Source organism: Cucurbita pepo, chromosome 16, assembly GCF_057944985.1.
Source record: "Cucurbita pepo subsp. pepo isolate OVF chromosome 16, ASM5794498v1, whole genome shotgun sequence".
Lineage (NCBI taxonomy): Eukaryota > Viridiplantae > Streptophyta > Magnoliopsida > Cucurbitales > Cucurbitaceae > Cucurbita > Cucurbita pepo.
The window spans coordinates 11,899,770-11,927,257 of NC_141813.1; the positions used below are offsets into that span (position 1 = coordinate 11,899,770).

Here is a 27,488-nt window from a genome sequence, read left to right on the forward strand (position 1 = left end):
TTCCTCCTTCCAACCCTTCTCGATTTTAAGCCGACTCGATCAAAAAGTTCAAGATTTCAATATCTACTTAAACCCTTTTTGGTTTTAAGCAACTCGAACATAATTCAGCTGATTAAAGACTCGAATGTCTATTTCAACCCTTTTCTATTAACGGATTCCACTCGACCAAAAAAAATTGAGATTCAAAAGTCTACTTCAACCCTTACTGTTCTAAGCAACTCGAGCATAGCTTGAAGTATTATTAAACTTAAGCACCTATGATCCAACTTGGGTAAATGGGTGTGATTAATTAGAAAAAGGGGTATGTAATTAATGTTCCTTGTTTGGTGGGGGGAGAAAGATGTGAGTTGTGGGAGTTTTGATTAAATTAGTTTACTATAGATGAGCTGGCATTTGGTCTTGTCGGATCGGATTGGGTTAGGCCGGACACCGTGGCGTTTTTTTATTTGTTTGTCTTATTATCCATCACGGCCGGGTACCATTAACAACTATTACCTCACAGACAAACGCGCCTTTTACGTTGACAGGGTCACCACCGTCATTTTCTTCTTGTCTCTTTCTTCTTTTTTTTTCCTTTCAGCAAACGTTACCATTATTTTATTTCCTTTAGTTTATTCCATTTCTAAAGCAATTTTTTTATTTCTTTTGATTTTGAAATATTTGAATTCTTTCTTAATTCAAAATAAAATTAAATTTTTTAATAATTTCTTTCCCTTCTTCTTTGCTTTTAAAATTAAACGCAAAACATTAAATAACAAATTTAAATCCTATTCTTACTTAAAAACTCGAGCAAATAATGATTCCGACATTCATTGTAGTTGTAGGTGCTAAGCAAAGTACTAGTGAAGCTTTGCTCAGCTCGGGTGGTGATGCAAGTGCGTAGTGAGTGTAATAACCCTCTCGGACATACTCCTTACACGACTAAGCGAAGAGCTAGCAAGTGCCTAAAGAGAATATCATATGCAGTGTAAAATAGCACACAAGACTCTTTACTAGTAATCACAAACTCCTCTTAAACGTTGATTAAGAAATGAACAATTTGAACATAGCTTAACTGTTTCAAACATACACGATCACTTAAGAAGTCATAAAATTAAATCCCGTAAAAAAAAACCCACCACGCCAAATCACAAATATTAAAAAAAATATATTTTAAATCATTAATAAGTCGCATGGAAGGTTCATAAATCCAACACAAACCTTAACACAACCAATATTGTTTGATTCTATATTCATTTACATCTTATAATTCATTGCCCAAGTTGCAATCTTGTCTCCCATACTAAAACTTTAAATCATTGTTTATTCTAACCTTAATTAGAAACATAGGAAAATGAAGAAGAAGAAAAAAAAAAAAAAATTTATCTTGTCCATTGACAGAAGATAAAAAGTCAACTCCTAAGAATCTATACAGAAGAAAAGCTGCAGTGTAAAGAGAAAAAAAAAACAAAAAAAATCCTTTTTTTCCTTTTAAAAAAAATTACTTTTTTAAGTATTTTTTTTTTAATTTTAATTTTTTTCTCACAATTTTATGAAACTTCTAAAGACCCATTCTCTATCTCCTTCGTTCCGTCTCTTTCACAGAGTCATAGAAGCGCCTCTTCTGGGTAACCATTTTTTTATTTCATAATTTTCAGTGTCATTCTTCTCATTCAACCCACAAAGCTAACCATTTTGTACTCTCTGTTCGTTTCCCATGTCTATTTCATTGAACATTTCAAAGCCCATTTCTCCATTTCGTTCAAATTTTGAGTTTCAAGCCGCCGTTTGGGCGAGAACCACACAAAGGGCTTGTTCTGCATGTTCTAAAACAGGTATGTTTCAAAACCTAGTATTAACTTTCATGGGTGTTGATCGAAATGCTGTCTTATTTAGCCCTCTTTCTCTTGTCGGTGTGTGAATGAAAGAGAATGATTTGGCTTAAAAAATTGGACTGAGTTTAATGAACTTGAGCGTCTGAAAGAAGTAAAGTTAACCCACATCTCTGTTTCAGCATCTTTTGTGGGTGTGGAGATTCTCTTTGATAACCTATTTGGAAAGCTTTTGTTTGTTCAAAAGGGTATTATAATAGTTAATACTCACATGCCCAACTTGTTCATTTGAGTTATGAAGTTCTAGAGGCTTTACAGCTTCATCCTTGCTGCTATCTTGTAATTCACATGATTCATGGTGTCTCACTAGACATGGGAAATTGTCCCCTTTAGTTTATGTGGCCTTGAATGAACATAACATAATGTTGTTTTCTTGTGTTGCAGGTTAGCTCCATTAGAACACCTGCCAAAGGTTTCATTTAGGAAGATCTTTATGGCTTTTGGTAGTTCTAAATCCGTTAGGTTCGTACCCTTTTCGATCTCGAGCTAGACGACACAATCTTATCTATTATATGTTTGATTCCAACATGTTTTTTCAGGTTCCAAGACACTCTTGAATCATCTACCTTGCCTGCTATCAATGGTGGCGGTGTGACGAAGATCGTATACAATATCGATGGCACACAAATACCGGATTCTAGCAGCAAGAGAACTGCATCTTCTGGGAAGTCTGGAAGATCATTAAGAGCTAAGGTTTTGTCTAGAGTTTTCTCAGAGGATTACGAGAGAGTACAACGAAAAATATTGGATCCTAGAGGACAAGCGATAAGGCGATGGAATAAGATATTTTTAGTAGCTTGTTTAGTCTCGTTGTTTGTAGACCCTCTTTTCTTTTACTTGCCTATGGTCCGGGACGAGGAGTGCATCGATATAGGAGTAGGTGTCGAAGTTGTCCTCACGACTATAAGATCGATAGCTGATCTTTTCTACACAATTCAGATTTTTGTTAAGTTTCGTACAGCTTATGTTGCGCCTTCTTCTCGTGTATTTGGGAGAGGAGAGCTTGTTATAGATCCTTGTAAGATAGCAATAAGGTATCTACGCCATGGTTTTTGGATCGATCTCATTGCAGCCGTGCCAGTTCCTCAGGTATATGTCGGTCCATCGATTGCTTTTCCGTTGATGATCAACTCGAGGTTGTCGAATTGTTGATTTAAGCGTTTGGGCTTTTGTAGGTACTGATTTGGATTGTCATCCCCAACCTTAGTGGTTCGACAATGACGAACACAAAGAACTTCCTAAGGTTCTTTCTCATATTTCAGTACCTCCCAAGGCTTTTTCTCATATTTCCGCTCTCGACACAAATTGTTAAGGCCACTGGACTTGTGACACAAACAGCATGGGCTGGAGCTGCTTATAACTTGATTCTTTATATGTTGGCAAGCCATGTAAGTGGAAATTCGGGTTTAAAATGAAAACGAATAACTTGCTTTGTTGCACTGTTCATATTGTTTTGTTCTTTTAAAAGGTTTTAGGAGCATGCTGGTACCTTCTTTCAATCGAGCGACAAGAAGCATGTTGGAGAAGACTTTGTACGGTTGAAAAATCTTGTAACGATGGATTCTTCGACTGTCATAAGGTCGATGACCCTCGAAGGGATTCGTGGTTTAATACAAGCAACATTAAAACTTTATGCAATCCAGATGATCCATTTTATCAATTCGGTATATATGGCGACGCGATAACTTTCCATGTCACGACCTCTCCATTTTTCAACAAGTACTTCTATTGTCTTTGGTGGGGCCTGAAGAATCTCAGGTGTGCTACTCCTGCATTTTGATTATGCTAATAGAAAGTTATATTTTCATATTCTTCTCATAAGAAAGATCGATCTCACAGTATGGAAGTGTGAGATCCTACATCGGTTGGAGAGAGGAACGAAGCATTCCTTACAAGGGTGTGGAAACCTCTCCTGGAAGGGAAAGCCCAAAGAGGACAATATCTACTAGCGGTGGACTTGGACTGTTACAAATGGTATTAGAGCCAGTCACCGGGCGGTGTGTTAACGAGGACGGTGGGTCCCCAATGAGGGTGGATTGTGAGATCCCACATCGGCTGGAGAGGGGAATAAAGCATTCTTTACAAGGGTGTGGAAACCTCTCCCTAACAGACGCATTTTAAAACCTTGAGGGGAAGCCGGAAGGGAAAACCCAAAGAGGACAATATCTACTAGCTATGGACTTGGGCGGGTGTCAGCAAGGACGTTGGGCCCCCTAAGAGGGGTGGATTGTGAGATCCCACATTGGCTAGAGAGGGGAACGAAGCATTCCTTACAAGGGTGTGGAAACCTCTCCCTAATGGACGCGTTATAAAACCTTGAGGGGAATCCCGGAAGGGAAAGCCCAAAGAGGACAATATCTGCTAGCGGTGGACTTGGACTATTACAAATGGTATCAGAGTCAGTCACTGGATGGTGTGTTAGCGAGGATGCTGGGCCCCTAATGGGGGTGGATTGTGAGACCCCACATCGGCTGGAGAAGGAAACAAAGCATTCCTTACAAGGGTGTGGAAACCTCTTCTTAATAGACGCGTTTTAAAACCTTGAGGGGAAGCCAGAAGGGAAAACCGAAAGAGAACAATATCTACTAGCTATGGACTTGGGCTGTTACAAATGGTACAAGCGTTAGTCATCGTGCGGTATGTCCGCGAGGACGTTGGGCCCCCTAATGGGGGTGGATTGTGAGATCCCACATCAGCTGGAGGGGGGAACGAAGCATTCCTTACAAGGGTGTGGAAACCTCTCCCTACCAACACGTTTTAAAACCTTGAGGGAAAGCCCGGAAACCTCTCCCTACCGACGCGTTTTAAAACCTTGAGGGAAAGCCGAAAGAGGACAATATATTCTAGATTTGTTTTTCTCGAAGAAATATTTTCTTTGAACCATAAAATGGTCGAAAATTTGGAAACCGGAGAACGTTATGTTGTCGTGAAGCTTGTTGAGTTCGTTTGGGCTGTTTAAGGGTGCTTCTTCTGGCTTAAGGAGTTTGATCTGAAAAAAATTCAACTTCATGCAGTTCTTTGGGACAAAATCTTGCCACAAGCACTTTTGTTGGTGAAATAATTTTTGCCATAATTGTAGCAACTCTTGGACTGGTTCTGTTTGCATTGCTCATTGGTAATATGCAGGTAAGTCCTTCATAGACTAGTTCATCGTATTTACGTATTACGTCGTGAAGCCTCGTAAATTATCGATGCTTATGTTGTTGGCAGAAATACCTCCAATCGACGACTGTTCGATTGGAAGAGTGGAGAATAAGAAGAACCGATACAGAACAATGGATGCATCATAGGCAGCTACCTCCCGAGCTCAGACAATCTGTCCGCAGATATGATCAGTATAAGTGGATAGCAACACGAGGCGTCGATGAAGAAGCCCTTCTTAGAAGCCTTCCCTTGGATCTCCGTAGAGACATCAAACGTCATCTTTGCCTCGACCTTGTTCGACGGGTAAGTTTCATATATAAACTGGAACGTTGATGGAAATGATTGCTCACGAATTGTGAACTCTCTTCTGGGTCTTGGCAGGTTCCATTGTTTGATCAAATGGATGAAAGAATGCTCGATGCAATATGCGAGAGACTTAAACCTGCCTTGAGTACAGAAGGCACGTTTCTCGTTCGAGAAGGCGACCCCGTCAATGAAATGTTGTTTATAATCAGAGGTCATCTTGATTCATACACCACGAATGGCGGTAGAACCGGATTTTTCAACTCCTGTCGTATTGGCCCGGGCGATTTCTGTGGTGAGGAGCTGCTAACTTGGGCGCTCGACCCTCGTCCAAGCATTGTACTTCCTTCTTCGACTCGAACTGTCAAAGCCATCTCTGAGGTAGAAGCATTTGCTCTCATAGCAGAGGATTTGAAATTCGTATCCTCCCAGTTCAGAAGACTCCATAGCAAACAACTGAGACACAAGTTTCGATTTCACTCGCATCAATGGCGAACGTGGGCTGCATGCTTTGTTCAAGCTGCATGGCGGCGATATAAGAGACGTAAAGAACGAGCTGAGCTCAGGGCTAGAGAGAGCTATCCAGCTACCAAAGTCGAGTCCCCACATTCACCACCAATGGCATCGAACTTGGATTCACGTTCGGGAAATGCTCGAAGGGGTATGAATAAGCGTTCTGTATCGGATGCTGGGGTCGTAAGCTCGTTGCAAAAGCCAGAAGAGCCCGATTTCTCCATTGTTGAGGAATGAAGTGAGCAATGAATCTGTAAATGTGTGGAGTGAATGGTGAATCAACACTACTACTAGTTGTGTTCGATGGAGAAAATTTGATGTGTAGAACTTTTAAGATGATAATTAGTGTCTAAATCAGTCTGTTACTGATCAAATTATCGACTTTTAATTTTTAATTTTTACTGTTGTTCGATTTACTTTCACCATGTTTAGTTCTTCAAAATTGACCCTTTCAAGGTAATTTTGTTCATATGGTAAGAATTTTGAACTTTAAAATGATTTAAAAAAGAATAAATTGTTTGATTTAATATTTGTGAAAAAGGGCCCAATACTGCACGGGCCTCATGGGTTGGGCCTCACATTGGCGTGGGCTGGTTTTGTGGATAAGGCCCAATACTGCATGATGGGCTCTAAACACAGATCCAACGGCCCAATTATTATATGGGCCTGGGTTCCTTCATAGGGACGGCCCATCTCCACCATCAGTAAAGAACAATTAAAATAAACTCGAAATGAGATTTAATTGAAGAAAATAATTTAACCTAATTTCTTTTTTGTTACTGTGTATAAAATTTTTTACTCTCTTTAAAATTATTGCGTACGTGTCATTATTAGGGACAATAGAATCGAATTTTGGTTGTCATATAACACAGTTAAAAGTCGTGGTAAAAAATAATGTAAAATAAAATTGTGAATAAAAAAAATAGGGCCAAATTTCTAATTTTGTACAAATTAGGTGGGGAGTTTATATATTATTAGAAAAATGACAGCCAAAATAATTATTATGTTTGCATATATATGGAAAATAAGCATAAAAGTAGGGACAATAATGATAAATCAAGTAAATTCCCAAACCATGTACTTAAATTCCTCCAAAATTAAATTTTTGTATTAATTTAGTTTTTTAATTAAAAAAATATCTAATAAAAACCCTTAATTTTTTAATTTTTTTTAAATTAATAATTATTTTGGATATATATATTAAAAAATTGATTTAATGAAAACCTAAAATTTCAATTATACCGCCTTATAAAGTTTAAAGTTTAGACGTTGGATTGAGAAAATCTTTTGAAACCACTCGAAATTTTGGGTTGGTGACCTAAACATGAGTTAGGTTGGGTTGGGTCGATTGTCGAGATGTTTTTTTTTTTAATTATTTAAAAAAAAAAATCTTACTTATAAACCAAAATATCAAATATTTACAAGTTACAGTACATCACTAACATGAGTTACAAACGTTAAATATTCTGAATCTTATCAGGATTTGGTTAACTTATAACCCTATTTTCAGATAAAATCCAAATATTAAATATTTACAAGTCACAACACATCAATAGTAACAGTGGTCACAAACGTGAAGTATTCTTAATCGAGTGAGATAAGGTTAAGTTGTAACCCTATTTTCGATAAAGTTCAAATATCAAACATTTACCTGTCTGTCGCAATGCATCATTAATATCAATTACAAACGTTAAATAAGGTTGAGTTGTGACCTTATTTATCGTGTCGGCAAGATCAAAATGTCAACTTACACCACGAACCCGTATTTTTATTTTTAAAAAATTCAACTCGACTCAAATCGAAGAACAAAGTTGATCTAACATGAACACTGGTAGGTGAGATAATTAAATAATTTATATTTGTATTTATGGATTTTTTAAAAAAGAAAAGGCTAACCAAAATAATCGGCTAATTCTGCTCATTCTTATAATTATAAACCGACTTCATTTCACAACCGCCAATTATTTCGAAACATTTCTTATTTTATTTATTTATTTATTTGTGTAACGGATGATTGCGACTGTTCAAGCACCTGCGTCATTATTGACTGTAGCCAAATAATTTTAAATAATTAAATTAAAATTAGAATAAATTGCACTGAATACATATGGTCTATTTTTGTTGGTCTATTATTGACCAATTAATAAAATTTAAAAGAAATGGTTTCTTCCACTCCAAACGCATTCACAATAATATCTTTCTTTTCTCAATATTTATCAAATTATTAAATATCCACAAAAATATTTTATTATCATTCAATAACACGGTTCCTATGATATAAAATTATATTAACTCTCGACCCTCTTGTATCTGACGATTCTTATTTTAGTGAGTTCATGCACATTTACACGAACAAATATAGAATAAAAATTAGCTTATATATAAAAATTTACCTTTAAAATTTGAATTTTATTACGACATTTAAAAGTTTTAATAATACCCTTAAACTAAAAAAAATAAAATTTAGTATCAATATATAATAAAAGTCATTTATCGACATATCATAGATTATCTAATTTTAAAATTTGAGTGTACAAATCAAATTATTTTTAAAGATTTTAAAAAAATTTGAAATCAAAGTCCGAGAGTATTTTTTAAACACTTTTATAATTTTTAAACTATCCCAAATTAATATATTTTTAAATTAATATTTTTTTTAGTTTAAGGGTATTTTTTAAAAAAATTTAAAAATTTAAAAATATTATTTAATTAAAAGATATTTTTGTTAATTTAGGGGAATTATATATTTATATTGGACGTGGTAATATTTGGATATAATTGGACACTAGGTTTTATATCACTCCCACGTTGTTGTAGCCTTAATTAATTAATAAATAATTTTATAATAATTTGTAGGAAAATAAATTAGGTGACATCATAGTTGGCCGAAACAAGCACCCATCTTTATGGCACATTAATTACGTAATCGTGCGACAGCTGTAAGCCTTATGAAAAAGACAAATCCAAAATTATTTACCGTACAGCGCGGTGAAAAAAAGAATCTACCGCCTAGCATTTACTCCATTTATATATAGGCACATAAATCTAGTGCTTTCCTACCACTTACACCTTCCACATTTATCTGCATAATTACTTCATCTATTATTTACTCCATAATTTTTACAACTGAGTTAAATAATATATCGTTCCATTTTGTCTAATGCTTATATTCGACAAGTCTACTACTAATAGATATTGTCTGTTTTAATTTGTTATGTATCGACGTTAGCCTTACGATTGTTTCCACGCCCTTATAAGGAATGTTTAGTTCTTTTCTCGAACTGACGTGAGATTTCACTGTCCACCTCTTTTTCGGGATCCAATGTTCTTATTGGCACACTGTCCGGTGTCTAATTCTGATACCGTTTGTAACAACATAAGCCCACCGATGGCAAATATTGTCTGTTTTATTTCGTTATGTGTCGACATTAGCCTTACGATTGTTTCCACGCCCTTGTAAGGAATGTTTAGTTCTTCTCTCGAACCGACATGAGATGTCACTGTCCACCTCTTCTTGGGGATCCAATGTCCTTATTGGCACACTATCTGATGTCTAACTCTGATACCATTTATAACAACATAAGCCTACCGATAACAAATATTATCTGTTTTAGTCCGTTACGTATCACCACTATCATCATAGTTTTGAACCGCGTTCGTTAGGAAAATGTTTTCATATCCTATTAAAAACTCCAAAATACTTTTAAATTTTTTTAAAAAATTCAAAAATACTTTTACCCTGTTACAACAATATATTTAATATTAAAAAATGAGAGATAATTCATGAACTTTTAAACTTTTTATCTATATATTTACTAATATTTTCTAAATATAACACTCACTATTTTTCGATATTATTGAAATTTTTGAAAATTTAAATTTTTTTTTAGAAAAGTTAAAAGTTTATAAATATTTTTATTCATTTGAAATTATAGCGTGAAAATCTAAGGATTAAAGGGTAATTTAACACGTTTTTTTTTGGGAGAGGGACTAAATTGTAAAAACGTTGGCATGAACCACAAAGACTGAATGGGCAAAGAAACCTACCGACAGCGTGTGGAATGGACACCCAAACCTAAGGATCAAATACATTATTATACCTCATATTCTCGACCAAAAAAGTAACCGTCTAAATTCATCGTCAGCGGTGCACCCTAACACAAATATTTGCTAGTGGTGGGCTTTGGTTATTACGAATGATATGAAAGCCGGACACCGGACGGTGTGCTAGCAAGACCCTTAAGAAAGTGGATTGCTAGATCCTACATCGATAGGAGAGATGAGCGAACCATTTCTTATAAGAATATAGAAACCTCTCTCTAGTAAACACGTTCTAAAATTGTGAGACTAACAACGATACGTTATGAAACAAACGAATAATATCTGCTAGTGGTGGACTTGGACTATTAGAAAAAGTGTTGGATTGAGTACAAAGACTAAAAATGGAGTACGAAAATGATGGAACCAAGGCGATGTAGGAAAAATTAGAGGAGGAAGAAAGCAACAGCTTAACCACACACATTTGAATGGCGGCCAGAAACAGAGGCAGTGAGAGGGAAATGGAACCAACCCATGAGCCCCGGGCCCTGTCCTTATGATACGTACACATCCAACGTTAAAAAACAAACCATTTCACACGCACACGCCCAGTTTGATTTAAACTGTTCATCCTTCAGCTGCCTATTAGAACGTGGACATTTAAAAGATTTTTATAAATTTAAATTTAATTAAATTATTTCTAAACTTTATTAAGTTTAAGTATTATTTTTAAATTTTCAACCGAAAATACAGACAGTACTTGATGGTATTTATGGTACTTGTTAGATGAACACGACTTTCCACAGTGGTATGATATTGTCCACTTGTACCAGTACCAATAGAGAGAGTATTCTTTGATTATAAATCTGTGGGACTTTCATCGTCAAACAGTACTAACTGCTCCATCTCTATATACCTACCAGATAAAAGTATTTTTTTTTTATAAAAAAAAGTGATATTTTAAAGAAATTAGAGATATATACAATGAAGTTTAATGATATTTTAATTAATTTAATATTTTTATAAAAGTATTTGTTTTTTTTTTTATAGAGAAAATAATAATAATAATTCCCTTAATTAATTTGTGTGAGGTAAAAAGATGAAAAGGGAAAGGCTATCTTCTTTCCTCTTTTTTCCGCTAATAATTTAGGTTAATATTCTTTGTACACCAATCCACGTGAGACACGTATGAGCTAAAATTGAAGACAAAGAAAAAGGAAAAGGCATCCATGGGAATCATTCCATTATTTTCAACACAAAACACCCATGATGTTTTTTCCACGACATTACAAATACGACCACTTATTTAATTCTATTTCGATTAATTATTATTATTTATTTATTTATTTATATATATATATATATAAAAGCACCCTTATGTTTAGGATTAAAGTGGTCTTGTAATTAATATAATAATAAAATATGGGAGGGCTTCTTCCACCTGTTGTTGTAGTTTCATATTAGCTCATACAGTTGAAGTCTACCGCTAGTAGATATTGTCTATTTGACCCTTTACATATCATTATCAGTTTCACGGTTTTAAAAAACGTCTACAAGGGGTAGGTTTCTATACTCTTATAAGAATCGTTCTCCTATCCAACCAGTGTAGGATCTCACAAGCATCCACACTAATTCACTGTCTGGTGTCTAGCTCTGATACCATTTGTAATAGCTCGTCTCGCCGTCAACCTCACGATTTTAAAACGTTTCTGTTAGGGAGATGTTTCCATATCCTTATAAGTAAGCGACACTATCTCTATGGCAAAGGTTTGTTGTTTCTATCAATAGTATCAAGACTGATTGGTATGCTTTCTTCCACGAGGAAGTAATAGAATTTGAACACGTAAACGAGAAAATAGGTGTCTAATGAGTTGTTAAGAAGTTGTTGTCTAGCTAAGTGTGGTAGGAAAATGTGCATAAGCAAGCAAGGCTGAGTGGTGGGCTGCAAAAGAAGAGGAGGATGAGTTCTAAGTTGATTAGGAATTCCACTACCATTGTTTTTTTGGTTTGAATCATAAAATAGAACAAAAACTTGAAAAGAATGAAAAGGAAAAGGGTTTATTATATAAAAACTCTAATTTGACCAAGTCTTGGCCACTCAAGCTTTTGTTTAGTGAGACAGGCCAAACACAAGGGGTTTAGTAGCTAGGTGAGGTGTTTGTTTAAGCTGTGTTTGGGTTATAATGGTAGGGGGTGGAAGAGGGTGATGTTGGTGCTTAATAGAGGGCATTGCCCCAAATCACTCATATTGTGGCGTTTTTGGGGTGTATGGTTGCCAAGAAATGTAGGTGTGGTAGACCCTGTTTCCTTATTTGGTGAAACCAAGTTGAGCGCCCTTATTGACAGGTTTTGGACTCTCATTGGTCACTCCCACCTTCAAAAGCCTTCCATGGAGGGCTTGTTTCCCCTCCAATTATGAGCCTTATAGTGCCTCTTAAAGCATATTCCTCATACCTTGTCCCTCTAAAGAGGTGGGGGGAAGATGCCCACGTGCCGCCCAAGGGACTCCCTTTCTTTCCTTCACTTTTTCTTCTCTTCTGCCATCTTTTCCCCTATCTTTTCTCCTGCTGTGGAAACTATATCTTCTAGATCGAGTAGATCGAGTCACGAACTCAAACCATGAGATTCTATATTGGTTTGAGAGGAGAATGAATCATTCTTTATAAGCACGTGGAAACCTCTCACTAGCTACCTTGTTTTAAAACCTTAAGGGAAACCCCAGAACGGTAAGCTTAAAGAGGACAATATATGCTAGCGGTGAGGTTTAACTGTTACAAATGGTATCAGAGCCGAACACTGAGTGGTGTGTAAGTGAGTACGTTGGTTTCTCAAGAAGAGTGGATTGTGAGATCCTACATCTGTTGGAGTGAATACCTCTCCCGTGTAGATGCGTTTTATAATCGTGAGGCTGACGACAGTACGTAATGGGTCAAAATGGACAATATCTACTAGTGGTGAGCTTGAGTTGTGTTACAAATAGTATCAGAGCCAAACACTAGACGATGTGTCAACGAGGACACTGGACCCTCAAGTTGGGTTGATTGTGAAATCCCACATCGGGAACAAAACATTTCTTATAAGAGTATGAAAATCTCTCCCTAACAGGCCAAAGTGGACAATATTTGCTAACAGTGAGCTTAGACTGTTACAATAGGAATAATCCATACGCTCAAAGAATCAGTAGTTCTATTGGTGCAGCAATACAAAAAAGTCATATTTAACGATTTTTTCAAGCTACCTCCACGCACTTTTTTTCGTCTTAACCAATTAAGTTATGTTCGGGGTGTTGTCGTTATAAAATTTTGATGAGTTATGGGAGTTGGTATTGAGGTGTGTATGAGAAACAAAAGCAATAATGGAGGAGTTGGGGCTTCTGATGCATAGCAGAAAGTGCAATATATCTTTGTTGATCCAAAGCTCTGCTTATATGGGACGACAGTGATGCATGTAGCAAAAAGAAGCAGCAGCAGCTCAGATCACCCATCCCTTTGCTCAACACACCATGTCTCTTCCTACATCCCAACGACGTGGAAAAAAACATTAAACAAAACCAAACTTTGAACGCTCTTACAATCTTGCATGCATCTCTACTGTCTACCATGTTTTTTTCTTAATGTTTTATGATCAAACACTTTGAACCCTTTAGAATTTGGCCACTTTTTCTATCAATTAATCGAATTTAAGAACAACCCATTTCAATTTGAGATGCATATCATGTAAAGCCGACATCTTTTTGGTTATTGAGTCAAAAATAAAGGCAAAAGGAAGGGAAGAAAGGTATTAAAGCTAGTTTTTTCACACAATTTTGGCGTAAGAAAAGAAACGATATTTTTATTAGCGAATAAGATTGCTGAATTTCAGTCGAGGTAATGCAGTCACTTTCCCCTGTCCTTCTCAAAACAGTGGACCAATGAGAGAGAGAGAGGAATTAGCTGCGTCAATATGTTTGGTCCTGTGCTGTGCAGCGCAGCTATATATGTAACCACGCACATTCTTGTTCCTCCACCAACAGGTACCACACCACAACACTGAATCTGAGGCAATTTCCAACAATGGAGAGGGAAAATGAACCCAAATTACCCATTTTCAAGAGGATTTGTGTGTTCTGTGGCAGTAGCCCTGGTAAGAAGACTAGCTATAAAGATGCAGCCATTGCCCTTGCAAAAGAACTTGTAATTTCTCGCTTCCCCCCTTTTCAACTCCCTCTGTTTTCAAATGGGTCGTTCATAGTTTTGTAATTGAAAGATGTTTCAATGGTTTAGGTTTCCAGGAATATTGATCTTGTTTATGGTGGAGGTAGCGTTGGATTGATGGGGTTGGTATCCCAAGCTGTTCATAACGGTGGCCGCCATGTTGTTGGGTTAGCTTCCTTTTAGCTTCCTTTTACCCTCCTTTTTCCTTTTCATACTTAGACTAAACGTTGTTTTCTTTCTGGGTTTTGTTTGTAGAGTCATTCCCAAGACCCTGATGCCAAGAGAGGTATGTCACTGTTATATAAACCATGCCATTCACTTAGCTACAGAGACTTGACGCTCTGTTCTTGCCTTTGCAGATAACTGGAGAGACGGTGGGAGAAGTGCAGGCGGTGGCAGACATGCACCAAAGGAAGGCCGAGATGGCTAGGCGGTCTGATGCATTTATCGCCTTGCCTGGTTTGATACTCTTATCTGCATTCCCCCATGACATTCATTCAAACCTTCTTTATCTTTAATCACTATGAGTACTTTGTCTCTTTGCTGCTCCATGTCTTACATTCACACGCTTGTTCCTCCTCGTTTTAGCCCTACAAAAGCTTAGTATTAACCATAAAGAAAGCCTGTGGTAGGCCTGGCCTCTTTGGGGCCCAAGCTTAGAGGGGTGTAGGCAAAATAGAGTTAGACTTGACCCAAGATTTAAATGCGTAGCTGCTCTGTGATACAGGGTCCCTCTGCCTTTTTGGTCTTGCTCTTAGTACCATTTTATGCAGATGGTCCCTGACTCCCCTGTTTTTCCCCTCACTTCCTTGACATTACCTTTTATGCTCTAAGATCCCACGTTTATTGGTGGAGGAGGACGAAACATTTCTTATAAGGGTGTGGAATGAGGCGATCTGTAACGGGACAAAGCGGATATTATCTGGTAACGGTGGTCTTGGACTATTATAAATGGTATCAGAGCGAGATGGTGCGAGACACTGATCGGAGTAGGGTTAGACCCTCTTCATGGTAGATGCATTTTAAAACTGTGAGGCTAACAACAATACGTAACAGGCTAAAGTGGACAATATTTGCTAGTGGTGGATTTGGATTGTTACAAATGATATCAAAGCTAGTTACTAGATGGTGCGAGGCACTGGTAAGAGTAGGGCTAGACTCTCTGTTTTAAAACTGTTAGGTTGACAGTAATACGTAATGGGCTAAAGCGGACAATATCTGTTAGTGGTGGCTTGACCTGTTACAAATAGTATCAAAGCCAGATACCGATCGGTGTGCCAGCCAGGACGTTGGGCCTCAAGGGGGGGGTGGATTGTGAGATCTCACATCGGTTGAAAAGGAGAACGAAGCATCCCTTACAAGGGTGTGGAAACCTCTCCCTAACATATGTATTTTAAAACCGTAAGACCGAGTGGTATGCCAACGAGGACGTAGCCCCAAGGGGGATGGATTGTGAGATCCCACATCGGTTAGAGAAGAGAACGAAACATTTCTTATAAGGGTGTGGAAACCTCTTCCTAACATACGCATTAACTGTGAGAGTGACAGCGATACGTAACGAGCCAAAACAAACAATATCTACTAGTGATAAGCTTGAACGGTTAAAGGATCCAATATCTGAGCTCATGGCATCATGGGCTCATGAACATTTGGCCTCAAATCATCATCCACATACTTGGTTATTAGTATTGAAATTGTGGGGTTTGGGCATTGCAGGTGGATATGGAACTTTAGAAGAGCTGCTTGAAGTAATCACCTGGGCCCAACTCGGCATTCATGATAAACCAGTAAGTCAAATGTTCATATTCTTTGAAGCTATGAATCAAGCATTCATTAACAACATGAGCGCAAGTTCTTTCAGGTAGGACTGTTGAATGTGGATGGATATTACAACTCCTTGCTGTCCTTCATCGATGAAGCTGTAGAGGAAGGTTTCATCAGTCCAAGTGCACGCCATATTATTGTATCTGCACCTAATGCAGAGGAGTTAGTGAAGAACATGGAGGTAAATCCCAAACAAGTTCTTGAGTAAAATGAAGATTTCAATCCATTTGGAGATGAAAATTGAATTGGGAGTTTGTTTGTGTGGGTTAGGAGTATGTTCCGAGGCATGAAAGAGTAGCTTCAAAGCATAGCTGGGAGATTGAACAGTTAGGGTACCCTCCAAAATGTGACATCTCTAGATGAACAGCAGTTTGATAAGGGCTTTGACAGAGGGAAACAAAGAAGAAGAAGAAGCAAATGACTGACATAAAAACCATGTTTTTAAGACTTTTGTGTAAGCTGTCCCAATTTTTTGTTGTTCAAAAGTTTGGCAGCTAAAATGAAGGCTTCGCTTTGATCCAATTAATGTATCTAATATTTCTTTCTCTATGTTTCTCGAATTAGAGATCGTTCAAATCACGTGTAAGAACTCGACTAATCTTAATTATCTAACTCAAACTATAAAAGTTGGGTCAGTTGTATTTCGATTTTCGATTTGGTTGAATTTTTTATAACCTGACAAGTTGAATCGATTCGTGGCTTTATATTTTTTTTGGTCGGGTCGACCCAAAAAAATTGAAAATAGTGTTAAAATCCTACCGTACGTTGCCTTGTTGTGAGATCTCACATCAGTTGGAAAGAGAAACAAAACCTTATTTACAAGGGCGTGGAAACCTCTTTTTAGACACATTTTAAAACCTTGAAAGGAAACTTGGAAGGGAAAGAACAAATAAAACAATGTTTGCTATTGATTGGCTTAAGCGGTTACAAATGGTATCAGAGCCGAGCCAGACAACGTCAAGCAGTGTGTTAGTCATACTGGAGCCTTTGGTAGGCTTAAGCTGTTACAAATGGTACCCGAGCCAGACATCAAGTAGTGTGTCACAGTGTGTCAGTGAGGACGCTGGACCCTTTGGTAGGCTTAAGCTGTTACAAATGGTATCAGAGCCAGACATCAAGCGGTGTGTCAGTGAGGACACTGGACCCCAAAGAGGTGGATTTTGAGATCACATGTAGATGCATCTTAAAATCTTAAGAAGAAGTAGAGCCAGACATCAAACGGTGTACCAGTGAGGACGTTGGACCCCAAAGAGGTGGATTGTGAGATCGCACGTGGATGCATCTCAAAATCTTGAAAGAAAGCCCCGGAGGATAAGCCCAAAGAGGATACATCTACTTTTATGATTATTATAAAATTAAGAACATTTGACATTCATTATCAATGTTAGTGATGCACGTTAGTTATGATTGTTTGATATTTAAGATTTATGAGATTTGTGGGACTGGATGAATGCAACCTTTTAGAAACATTTTAGAAACATTTTAGAAACAGAGTTAATCAATTAACTTATCTCAGTTAATTAATTAATATATTTAATAAAATACCATTTAAGCAAATATAACCATATTTATTTATATTAATTTATAATAATAGAATAATTTGATATATTAACATTATTATCCTAGTTAAGTTTAATGTATTGTTAATAATTATAAATTTAATTTAGAGGAAATAGAAAATAATAGAGAGAAAAAGGAAGGAATTTAAGACACGTCAAGATCGTGGATTGCTCCGGCCCAGAACACGCGGCATGCAGGTTCGCGGGAGCCATCAGAGAAACGCTGCGTAGATTTACGATTTCTCGATGAAATTCAAGGGGGAAGCTAATTTTGTCACTCTAATCAAACCAATCCAAGAGTAAAACTGGTGAATCGTCACTAACCCGCCGGCAGGTGCAATCCTTTTCGCGATTCACATTTCCGGTACCGCTCTAATCTTTAGATTTCTATTGTTTTCTCTCTTAATTTCTACTGTTTTTGTTTATTGTTCTTCGTTTCGTTTCTGCGATTTGGTTTCTAATTGCGTTTACGTTGCATTTCTTAATGTCGATGAAATTACTTGATCACTTGTCGTTTTGTACATCTTTTGGATTTGAATAGCTGAGGTTTCTAGAGTTAATGCGATTTTTCGACTTTATTGAACATTGATACATTGTGATTTTAAGTTTCTTTCGCCATTAATGTCGGTTATTATATGCGTCTATTCATATTTGTCCTGCTCCACTGCTTGGTTTTCTTCTGAATCGCTCTTCTTCTTCTTATTCTCTCTCGAGAGCTTCGGGAGAACGATTGCGAAGTTCGTCCTAGTACGTATGGATGAGCCTGACCGACGGCAATCCTCGTAACTCCACTCTCTTTCGTTTAAGCTTCCTGTGCTTTTCGACTTTGTGTGGATTGGAGTTTCACTGTCTTGGAAATTCGTCTTTGCATTAACAAGTCGCTTCAAGAATTGATCATAATCGCAGAGATCGAAACTTTTAAGTTGGTATACTTGAGATTTCGTTTCAACTATGGGAAGCGTCCACCGGTACTAATGTGTTCTTTTCCTTGTCATTTTTCTATTAGTCCTTTCTGCCGTTCTAATTTATGTGGTCTATTGCCCTTCATATTATCTTCACAGAGGAGGAACTAGAAAAACAAATGACAGTGCAATGATTATATTCACAACGTTAGTGGGAGTGGTCTTTGGATTTTTTCTGGGTGCTTCATTTCCTACAGTGTCGCTAACGAAGGTATGTTATGCTTCTTCAGAATGTTACTTGCAGCACCTTATGCCTACATCCATTTGATACATTTCAATATTTACAGATTAACTTACCTTCAAGCCTTGTGTCATCTCTTGATGTAGCCATTGACGTGCAAAGACCCCCTAGAACCAATTTAACTGAGACTCGTGGATCACCCAAAACTCCCAAGGTATTATTGTTGAATTCTGAAATTATTCTGTTGGCAAAAAACTAACATGTCATGCAGACTTTTTCTTATTCTATTTATTGATGTATTGGCGCAAAAGTTTGACATCCAAATACGATTGTCATGGTTCATAATAAATTGTCAATATCTCTAATTTTCTTTAATCTACCAGATATATGTGCCAACAAATCCTCGTGGTGCAGAGGCATTACCTCCCGGAATTGTTGCAGCAGAATCTGATTTTTATTTACGTCGATTATGGGGTGAACCCAGTGAGGTATATATGATAGTGATGTATGTATATCTTATTATCTAAGCAAATTATCACTGCTCTGGGGGATCTTGAGTTATTATTTTAAGAACGATCTTGGAATAAGTTCTAATTATTTTGGCGTTCCTTCTTTATGTTGAAGTGGCCTCTCTTAAAACAATTTAGAGTTCTAATTTCATTATGAACAGTACCATTTGCCAACGTATATAACTTATTGCTTTCCATTTCAGAAGTCTATTAATCTCCCTAAATTCACGTGTTTTTCGAGGGATGGGGGGCATTGGAGTGTTTTGTTGATTAGAAATAGCCACCCTTCTGTTCAATCTATTTCTGCATCTTATTTAAAATTTTGAGGATCCGATAGAGCCTGACTTGCTGTTTCTTTTTTTAATTAAAAAAAAAATCCATATCACATTTTAACTGCATGTGGAAGGGATTTAAGCCCATACTGAAAGCCCTTAATTGTGCAGGATCTAAATAAAAAACCCAAGTACTTGGTTACATTCACCGTGGGCCTTGATCAGAGAAAAAATATTGATGCAGCGGTGAAAAAGGTCATATATATGGAGGAGTATTATTCAAATTGTTTATACAAATTACAATGTTGTTGAGGCTCATGTTTTCTCGTTGTATCAGTTCTCTGATGATTTTACAATTGTGCTTTTCCATTATGACGGTCTGACTACTGAGTGGGATCAGTTTGAGTGGTCAACGAATGCAATCCATGTCAGTGTCAAGAAACAAACAAAATGGTAGATGTGTTGGTATTTTGTATGATTTGGGTTATTTCATCCTGTATAATTTCTGTTGCAATTGGAGCCTGATTCTTGTCTTGCATTCAGAACGCATATTTAAGAAGAAGATTCAATTTTTGGTTTTCTTATTTCTTTCTTTTGCACTTGAGGTGGTACGCAAAAAGGTTCTTGCATCCTTATGTTGTAGCTGCATATGATTATATTTTTATATGGGATGAGGACCTTGGAGTTGAGCATTTCAATGCGGAGAAGTAAGCATATTTTTCTTTTATCCTGCTTGTGATGTTTGGTTCAATGGTCCGATGCTATTTGTAATAGCTTTCTCTTATTGATTGAACAATAAGGTATATTGAGTTAGTGAAAAAACATGGTTTGGAAATATCCCAACCTGGACTTGAGCCTAATAATGGACTGACATGGCAAATGACAAAGAGGAGAGGTGACAGAGAGGTTCATAAGTAAGCTCTTTTCGTTTCTGCTTTTTACTTTTGGGTGGTATATTAGGTTCTCACTTTTCATGTTTACGTTGGATTCTGACATGCACATTTTCGATGGTGAAATAGGGATACGGAAGAGAAAGCGGGCTGGTGTAGCGACCCTCGCTTGCCTCCTTGTGCTGCGTAATTCTCTCTTACACAATTATGTTTCTCCCTTAGTTGGATATTTAACAGAGAACTTTGAGGGTGGACTTAAAAGTAGTTCATCTCCGGATGTTTCTCTACGGATTTGAAATCTCTTCTTTCATGAAGTCTAGTGAATAGAGTTTAGAACTACCGACTGGTGTCAATCTAGTCATATGGTATCCTTACAAGTTTTGTTCACTGGTTTCATATGTTACAGGTTTGTAGAAATTATGGCTCCTGTTTTTTCTCGTGAAGCTTGGCGATGTGTTTGGCATATGATTCAGGTATACTGTAACTACATAAGAAGAAAGGGTTGCTCAATATAAACTTGCATATATGTGCGACCTCAAGTATTTTTTATTTCTAGCCACATCTTATCTAATGAGTTAAATTTACTTGTAGAATGATTTGGTACATGGATGGGGGCTAGACTTTGCTCTCAGAAGATGTGTAGAGGTCAGTAGTTCTCCTCTGATATTATTATTCATTTTGTGAGCCTTTCGACTGTCTTATATATATTATGTGATTTTATCTGTTTTTTCCAGCTTTATTGACTTGAAAATTCAGCTGTCAACCTAAGCTTCACTTTTAAATCACCTTAAATATGTATAACCTAAATTGAAGTGTACGACACATGTGAATATAAAAGATAGTATGAGACCAACTCTTTTCTTTTGATGGGTTCCCGCAGCCTGCACATGAGAAAATTGGCGTAGTTGATTCGCAGTGGATTATTCATCAAGTAATCCCTTCTCTTGGGAATCAGGTGAGATGTTTCTGCATGCTATTAATTGTGAATGAACTCCATTCCGTTCGATTTCATTTCTCTGACTGCACATGAGAGTGTGCATGCAGATGCAGACACTCAAATTGTGTGTTGTTGTCTGTTTCTTTATTTTTCGTTGCTTTACCCTTTTAAACTATTAATCTTTTGAAATATTTTCCAAGATTTGGTATTTTATACTTAATTATCTATTTACTTTCAGGGCTATTCTGAGAACGGGAAGGCTCCATGGCAAGGGGTAAATATCAATGATAATTTCTTCTTTTCTATGCATGATGATCTCTAATATATTGTTGGTTCCAAAAGACCAACTGAAGTTGCAATCTGTTCCTCGTCTTGATCCTGCAGGTGAGATCAAGGTGCAGAACTGAATGGGCTGAGTTTCAGTCTCGGCTTGTGAATGCTGACAAAGCATATCTCGATCAGATTAATAAGACGAAACATTTATAGAAGGGACCACCCTTCTGTTGGAGTTGTCACGGTGATTATGTACATGTCCTCTTCTTACCTTGAGGGCTTATTTGATGGGTCCTTGAGCGAGATATCTCTCTGATACATTTGTTGTAGAATTTTTCATTTTGTTTACTGATAGAGAAATAATTCATATAAAAGCGCAATACACAACCACAGTCGTTTTCCTGGTTTCGTTCTGTCTAGTGTGTCATGTTGGCTGATAGGGCAATATACCAAAAGTAGACTTCAGAACAGGAGCCAAGATACCGGAGTTGTTTTAGGACCGAAGTAATATGAATATGATACATCCCTTTTGAACTGTTGCTATCTAACTTTAGGGATAGTAATTGGTATCCTACCTATTGAGTTATACTCAAAATGTGATTGGTTTGAGTTTGGTATGGATTTTAGCAGTTTTTTTTTTTCCTTCATCGTTTCATTTTAGTTGGAATGTCACGAATCCTGGTGAGATTATTATGTAGAATAGTAATCTACCACCAGAGATGACGATTGACGTCAAGTCGAATGATATCCAAGTTTTTCGCCATAATTCACGTGGATTTAGTGGACCATTTGTGAAATTAAGTCTTCGCTTTCACTGTATGTTCTTTTATTGGAGCAAATATTGTATGTATGTATTACTTGCGATCTTTCACAGGTTATGGAAATAAGCAATCCGGCCTCGGTATGTAATAAGAAAGATGATAGGTTATTTTCTTGAAAGAGTTAGATAAGATGTCAAATTTTGGATGCCTTTTGGGTTTAATTCTGTGTGGGATTCCATAACTGAGCTTGAAACCAAAATAAGAGCACCCTTCCTTAGAGGCTTAACAATGCTATGTATGGTGGGCGATATTGAAAGGAAAGGAATTAGCTTTGGAGTAAGATCCAAGGTTCCTCACCTAACAATAATGGAGTTTCCAGAAAACCCAAACTCCTTTTGCTTGCATTTCTAGACACCTATCTCTTTCTCTCTCTCTCTCTTCCACAAGTGAATGTTCAGTTCACCATCCTTCCTTGTCTACTAAGACTCAATATTGAAAAGTTGTACTTGGTGATGGAGAACCTCGCTGACTTTGCTGACTGATCACAACTCATGCGAAAACTAAGTTTGTTTAGTCATACATGCTCGTGCATGCATGTTTATTTGCTTGCTATTCTAGCTGACTCATCCCTACTCTAGGCTAAGTCTTCCGGCTTGACCTTGCCTCGACTTTAGGCCAAGATCCTTCAGACGTAATGTTGCATCTCATCTCGATTCCTAACAACAACAGCCTATGTTTGGTGAAAAATGGTTAAAAAAAAGGATTTACAGTGGTGGTGGATATAAATGAAGAAAGGAAAGAAATTGAGTGTAATGTAAAGTCAAATCTCTTAGAGGTGAGGGATGTGTTAGTCATTTCAGAATAATTTGAAAATGGAGGCCTTGAGGTTGAGGTTGAGGTTGAGGCTTTGCTTGCAGTGGGAGTCAAATCATAAGGAGGCCTTCTCCAAACTCCGCCATCTGAAAACCAAAATTAATTTAATGGAATCTTCATTCTTTTAGCGGTAGGCACCAACCAACCTTTCATTTCCCACCAAAAATATAACCCACCATAATCCAATAATTCTTCTTCAAGCTTTCCATCTCTCTGTGACAATCTAAACTTGTCGCCCATAAACACCTATTCAATCAACTTCTAGCACCTCTCAGATCTTCAACGCACACTTGGTTGTTCTTTGATTGTTTGTTTCTTTGTTTCTTTGTTTCTTTCAACCATTTTCATCACAAATGGGAGAAATCTCAAGCTTCCAATTGGGTGTCATTGGAGCACTCTTCCTATCAGTAGCTTCTTCTGTCTCCATTGTTATCTGTAACAAAGCTCTCATGAGCAACCTCGGCTTCCCTTTCGGTGCGTACTTTTTCCCTTTTCACGTTATTATCTATCACCTTAACTGTCATGTTAGTGTGATCTCTTTCTTTCTTCATTAGTTGAGTTTTGTTCAAATTGACACTTTTGTTTGTGGCAGCAACTACTCTGACTAGTTGGCATCTGATGGTCACATATTGCACCCTTCACGTAGCTCATCGCTTAAACTTGTTCGAGTCCAAACCCATTGACACGAAGACCGTTGTGCTCTTTGGGATGCTCAATGGCATCTCCATTGGGTTTCTCAACTTGAGCTTAGGATTCAATTCTGTTGGATTCTACCAGGTTGAGTTTGATTATGAGTTCTTTGGATTCTTCTTCTCTTCTACCAAGCTGACATATTGTTTTTGTTCTTGTTTTCCTCTGCAGATGACAAAACTTGCAATCATACCATTCACTGTTATGTTAGAGACTATTTTCCTTAACAAGCAATTCAGGTACGAACTTTTTCTCCTCTGCCTAATCACAAAGAAGGGCTAATTTCTCACTTGGGTTCTTGTTGTAGCTCAAGGATCAGGCTCTCTCTCTTCCTCTTGCTGGTTGGAGTTGGCATTGCCTCTGTCACTGATCTTCAGCTCAATCTTATGGGAATTGTTCTTTCTCTCTTGGCTATCATGACAACATGTGTTGGTCAAATTGTATCCTTCTGAGATCCCACATTGGTTAGAGAGGAAAAGCGTTTCTTATAAGGGTGTAGAACCATTTTTCCTAAAGACACGTTTTAAATCCGTGAGGCTGATGACGATATGTAACAGGCCAAAGCGGATAATATCTACTAGTGGTGGGTTTGACTATTACAAATGGCATCAGAGCCAGACACTGGGCGGTGTGCCAGTGAGGACGCTGGGCTCTAAAGGGGGTGGATTGTGAGATCCCACGTTGGTTGAAGAGGGGAACGAAGCATTTTTTTATAAAGAGTGTGAAAACCTCTCCCTAACAAACGTGTTTTAAAACCATGAGGCTAACGGCGATACATAACGGGCTGAAACGGACAATATCTACTAGTAGTGGGCTTGGCTGTTACAAATGGTATTAGAACTAGACACCGAGCGGTGTGCCAGCGAGGACGTTGGACCTCAAGAGGGGTGGATTGTGAGATCCCACATTAGTTGAAGAGGAGAACGAAACATTCTTTATAAGAGTGTGGAAACCTCTCCCTAACAAACGCGTTTTAAAACTGTGAGGCTGATGGCAATACGTAACAAGCCAAAACAGACAATATCTAGTAGTGGTAGGCTTGGCTGTTACAAATGGTATCCGAGCCAGACACTGAGCGGTGTGCCAGCGGGGATGTTGGGCCCCAAGGGTGATGAATTGTGAGATCCCACATTGGTTGAAAAGAGGAACGATACATTCCTTATAAGAGTGTGAAAACCTCTCCCCAACAGATGCGTTTTAAAACCGTGAAACTGACGGCGATACGTAACAAGCCAAAACCGACAATATCTGCTGGCGGTGGACTTGGGCTGTTACAATCCGTTCTCCTCACACTCCTTTCCGTTTCTATCTTCATGTTAGTTTTTCCCCTTAACTTGATGTTTAAAACAGCTAACAAACACTATTCAAAAGAGGCTGAGTGTATCTTCAACACAGCTGCTGTATCAGTCAGCTCCATTTCAAGCAGCCATTCTGTTCGTGTCTGGCCCCTTCTTAGACCAATGTCTAACCAACAAGAACGTGTTTGCCTACAAGTATTCTCCTGTAGTTCTGGTTTGTCACTGTCCACTGCTTTCACTACACTCTTCTTTCATGACACAGAAAAATGAGTGTGGTATTGAACCTGCAGGCTTTTATCATCCTTTCATGTCTGATATCTGTCTCCGTCAACTTCAGCACATTTCTGGTGATCGGAAAGACGTCACCGGTGACATATCAGGTGCTTGGCCACCTCAAGACATGCCTTGTTCTTGGCTTTGGCTATACTCTTCTTCATGATCCTTTCACTGAGAGAAACCTCATTGGAATTCTAATAGCCATTGGTGGAATGGGATTGTATTCATATTTTTGTACCCAAGAGAGTAAAAAGAAGCAGGGTGACCTCTGTTTAGGATCTTCTCAGGTACCTCCAAGTTCTTGTTTTTCTTTGAAAAAAACACTAACCAAAGGCCTTGAAAGTTTTAAAAAGTTCTCCAAATGTGTATTTTGATGAACTGGGTTGGTTTTGTTTCAGGTCAAAGACAAGGAAACAGCAGCTCTTCTGGCAGGAGTTCATCAAGATAAAGAAAGCCATGAAGTGAAGAAATCAAGCAAGGATTCTTTGGTTTAAGCAAGTAAATGGGATATGCACAGGGAGTTCATCATTATATGGTTTAAAATTCTTTGAATAAATACCCCATTTTGGTACTCATTCACACCATTCATCTAGGTTCATACTCAACTCACAAGTGCATGTTTAGATTCATTTCAAATCGTTAGTCTTAATCTTAGTTATCGATCTCTTTCATATTCAATATAGAAACGTGAGAAAAAATGTGCTTCTGTAAATGTAATGAATGTATATTTAGCTTTGAAGTATGGTTTACCATATGTATTATATTCTACCATTGTACGCAAATATTTTGTATGAATGAGGATTCAGAAACCTTTATTACTGGCGATTGAAGATTTAGAACGCTTTATTGTAGGCAAATATCTGTATGATTGAAATTCAGGAGTCATGGAATGAGGATCCAGAAATCTTTATTACTGGCGATTGAGGATTTAGAAGGCTTTATTGTAGGCAAATATCTTGTATGATTGAGAATTCAGAAGTCATGGAAAAGAAAGGATCGCTAAACTATGAGGCGTAAAAATTGAGAAGGCCCAAATTTGTGTGTATGGGGTAGATAAGGAGCGTGGAATTGGAATGGGAATATTGGATCACGTGGGTTGGCAGTGGCGTGGAACCTGCAGGGCTGTCTGTAAAGCTGTCGGCGTAGGCGGGCCACACAAATTTAGTTAGGCCCAATTCAACCTGTGGACTCTGTTTTTTCTTTTTTATTTTTTTTTTTCATTTGCAATTATTTTTTTTATTTTTTTATTTTTATGATTCGAAAAACTCCGATCAATTCCACTCAATTGGTATAAATATTTAAATAAATGATTCAAACAATTTGAATCAGATCATTATTCAATAAATAAACAAATATCTCAAACCCAAAAAGGCATTTTGTTAGGGTATAATTTAAATGGAATTTTGTAATTTTTGTAAAATAAAAATAAAAATAAAAATAAAAATCCACTGGAATCTGTGCCAACCCAAAAACTGGTTGTTTGTTGTGCGCCACATCATCATCTGTTTTGATGACAAGACAAGGATTGAGCAATAGTTGTGAGGAAGATTGTCGAATTCCTTGCTGTGATGCGACATGTCGGTAATGACGTTGCTACTTCACCCAACACTCTCTCTGCAGCAGCTGCAAGCTTCAGCTCCTTCTTTAGCCCTTCTTCCCAAACAGCGTTAATGGCCATGAATTTGTTCTGTCGCAAAGCCTGTCGGTGTGGTCGTATTATCCCATGTTCCCCAAAACGCCTGCCTTCCCTTCTTTAATTGCTGTTACTTTGCCCAAATGCTTTGCATAAACTCACCTTCTTACCTTGCTTCCCTCGATAATATGTTATTATCTTATTCTTTAATACTCTGAAATATCACGTTGGTTAGACATGGAAACGAAGCATTCACGCATTTTAAAACTATGAGGCCGATGATTATACGTAACGGGCTAGAGCGGATAATATCTACTAACGATGGACTTTGGCTGTTATAAATGATACTAGAGGTAGACACCGGGCGGTGTGTCAATAAGGACGCTAGCTCCCAAAGGGGTGGATTGTGAGATCCGACGTTGGTTGGAGAGGATAATGAAATATTTCTTATAAGGATGTGAAAACTTCTCCCTAGTTGACCCTGGCTC

General features: G+C 37.6%; 4 protein-coding genes across 4 annotated transcripts; all 4 read left to right on the forward strand.

Moving 5' to 3' along the window:
* Positions 1–1,539: 1,539 nt before the first annotated feature.
* Positions 1,540–6,247, forward strand: CNGC15 (cyclic nucleotide-gated channel 15). The gene is made up of 9 exons (XM_087118467.1): positions 1,540–1,607; positions 1,724–1,814; positions 2,256–2,333; positions 2,411–2,960; positions 3,047–3,259; positions 3,340–3,629; positions 4,886–4,997; positions 5,082–5,318; positions 5,397–6,247. The coding sequence occupies exons 3-9, from the start codon at positions 2,305–2,307 to the stop codon at positions 6,066–6,068; spliced, it is 2,103 nt and encodes a 700-aa protein (XP_086974593.1). The 5' UTR covers positions 1,540–1,607; positions 1,724–1,814; positions 2,256–2,304; the 3' UTR covers positions 6,069–6,247.
* A 6,974-nt stretch (positions 6,248–13,221) lies between these two features.
* LOC111777664 (cytokinin riboside 5'-monophosphate phosphoribohydrolase LOG1) lies at positions 13,222–16,408 on the forward strand. The gene is made up of 7 exons (XM_023657366.2): positions 13,222–14,041; positions 14,132–14,229; positions 14,318–14,348; positions 14,422–14,521; positions 15,779–15,849; positions 15,924–16,067; positions 16,157–16,408. Exons 1-7 carry the CDS (start codon positions 13,922–13,924, stop codon positions 16,247–16,249), a joined length of 657 nt encoding a protein of 218 aa, XP_023513134.1. The 5' UTR covers positions 13,222–13,921; the 3' UTR covers positions 16,250–16,408.
* A 1,161-nt stretch (positions 16,409–17,569) lies between these two features.
* LOC111777201 (uncharacterized) lies at positions 17,570–22,005 on the forward strand. The gene is made up of 15 exons (XM_023656680.2): positions 17,570–17,809; positions 18,162–18,413; positions 18,507–18,618; positions 18,695–18,802; positions 18,972–19,076; positions 19,541–19,624; positions 19,707–19,822; positions 19,975–20,076; positions 20,170–20,283; positions 20,389–20,445; positions 20,666–20,732; positions 20,851–20,904; positions 21,140–21,214; positions 21,435–21,470; positions 21,581–22,005. The coding sequence occupies exons 2-15, from the start codon at positions 18,397–18,399 to the stop codon at positions 21,680–21,682; spliced, it is 1,149 nt and encodes a 382-aa protein (XP_023512448.2). The 5' UTR covers positions 17,570–17,809; positions 18,162–18,396; the 3' UTR covers positions 21,683–22,005.
* A 146-nt stretch (positions 22,006–22,151) lies between these two features.
* LOC111777203 (UDP-xylose transporter 1) lies at positions 22,152–26,185 on the forward strand. Its single transcript, XM_023656681.2, has 7 exons — positions 22,152–23,577; positions 23,696–23,880; positions 23,965–24,032; positions 24,101–24,233; positions 25,144–25,305; positions 25,382–25,654; positions 25,766–26,185. Exons 1-7 carry the CDS (start codon positions 23,457–23,459, stop codon positions 25,859–25,861), a joined length of 1,038 nt encoding a protein of 345 aa, XP_023512449.2. The 5' UTR covers positions 22,152–23,456; the 3' UTR covers positions 25,862–26,185.
* Positions 26,186–27,488: the final 1,303 nt, after the last annotated feature.

Excerpts from the sequence above, each read along its gene's own strand:
- LOC111777203 (XM_023656681.2), top strand. The coding sequence starts at position 23,457 with ATGGGAGAAATCTCAAGCTTCCAATTGGGTGTCATTGGAGCACTCTTC. Across the intron at positions 23,578-23,695 it reads CAACCTCGGCTTCCCTTTCG|CAACTACTCTGACTAGTTGG; the intron begins GTGCGTACTTTT and ends TGTTTGTGGCAG. Across the intron at positions 25,306-25,381 it reads AGTATTCTCCTGTAGTTCTG|GCTTTTATCATCCTTTCATG; the intron begins GTTTGTCACTGT and ends TTGAACCTGCAG.
- CNGC15 (XM_087118467.1), top strand. The coding sequence starts at position 2,305 with ATGGCTTTTGGTAGTTCTAAATCCGTTAG. Across the intron at positions 4,998-5,081 it reads TGCTCATTGGTAATATGCAG|AAATACCTCCAATCGACGAC; the intron begins GTAAGTCCTTCA and ends TGTTGTTGGCAG. Across the intron at positions 5,319-5,396 it reads GCCTCGACCTTGTTCGACGG|GTTCCATTGTTTGATCAAAT; the intron begins GTAAGTTTCATA and ends GGGTCTTGGCAG.
- LOC111777201 (XM_023656680.2), top strand. Across the intron at positions 20,284-20,388 it reads GGTGACAGAGAGGTTCATAA|GGATACGGAAGAGAAAGCGG; the intron begins GTAAGCTCTTTT and ends ATGGTGAAATAG. Across the intron at positions 20,905-21,139 it reads CTCTCAGAAGATGTGTAGAG|CCTGCACATGAGAAAATTGG; the intron begins GTCAGTAGTTCT and ends GGGTTCCCGCAG.
- LOC111777664 (XM_023657366.2), top strand. The coding sequence starts at position 13,922 with ATGGAGAGGGAAAATGAACCCAAATTACCCATTTTCAAGAGGATTTGT. Across the intron at positions 14,230-14,317 it reads GGTGGCCGCCATGTTGTTGG|AGTCATTCCCAAGACCCTGA; the intron begins GTTAGCTTCCTT and ends TTTTGTTTGTAG. Across the intron at positions 14,349-14,421 it reads AGACCCTGATGCCAAGAGAG|ATAACTGGAGAGACGGTGGG; the intron begins GTATGTCACTGT and ends TTGCCTTTGCAG.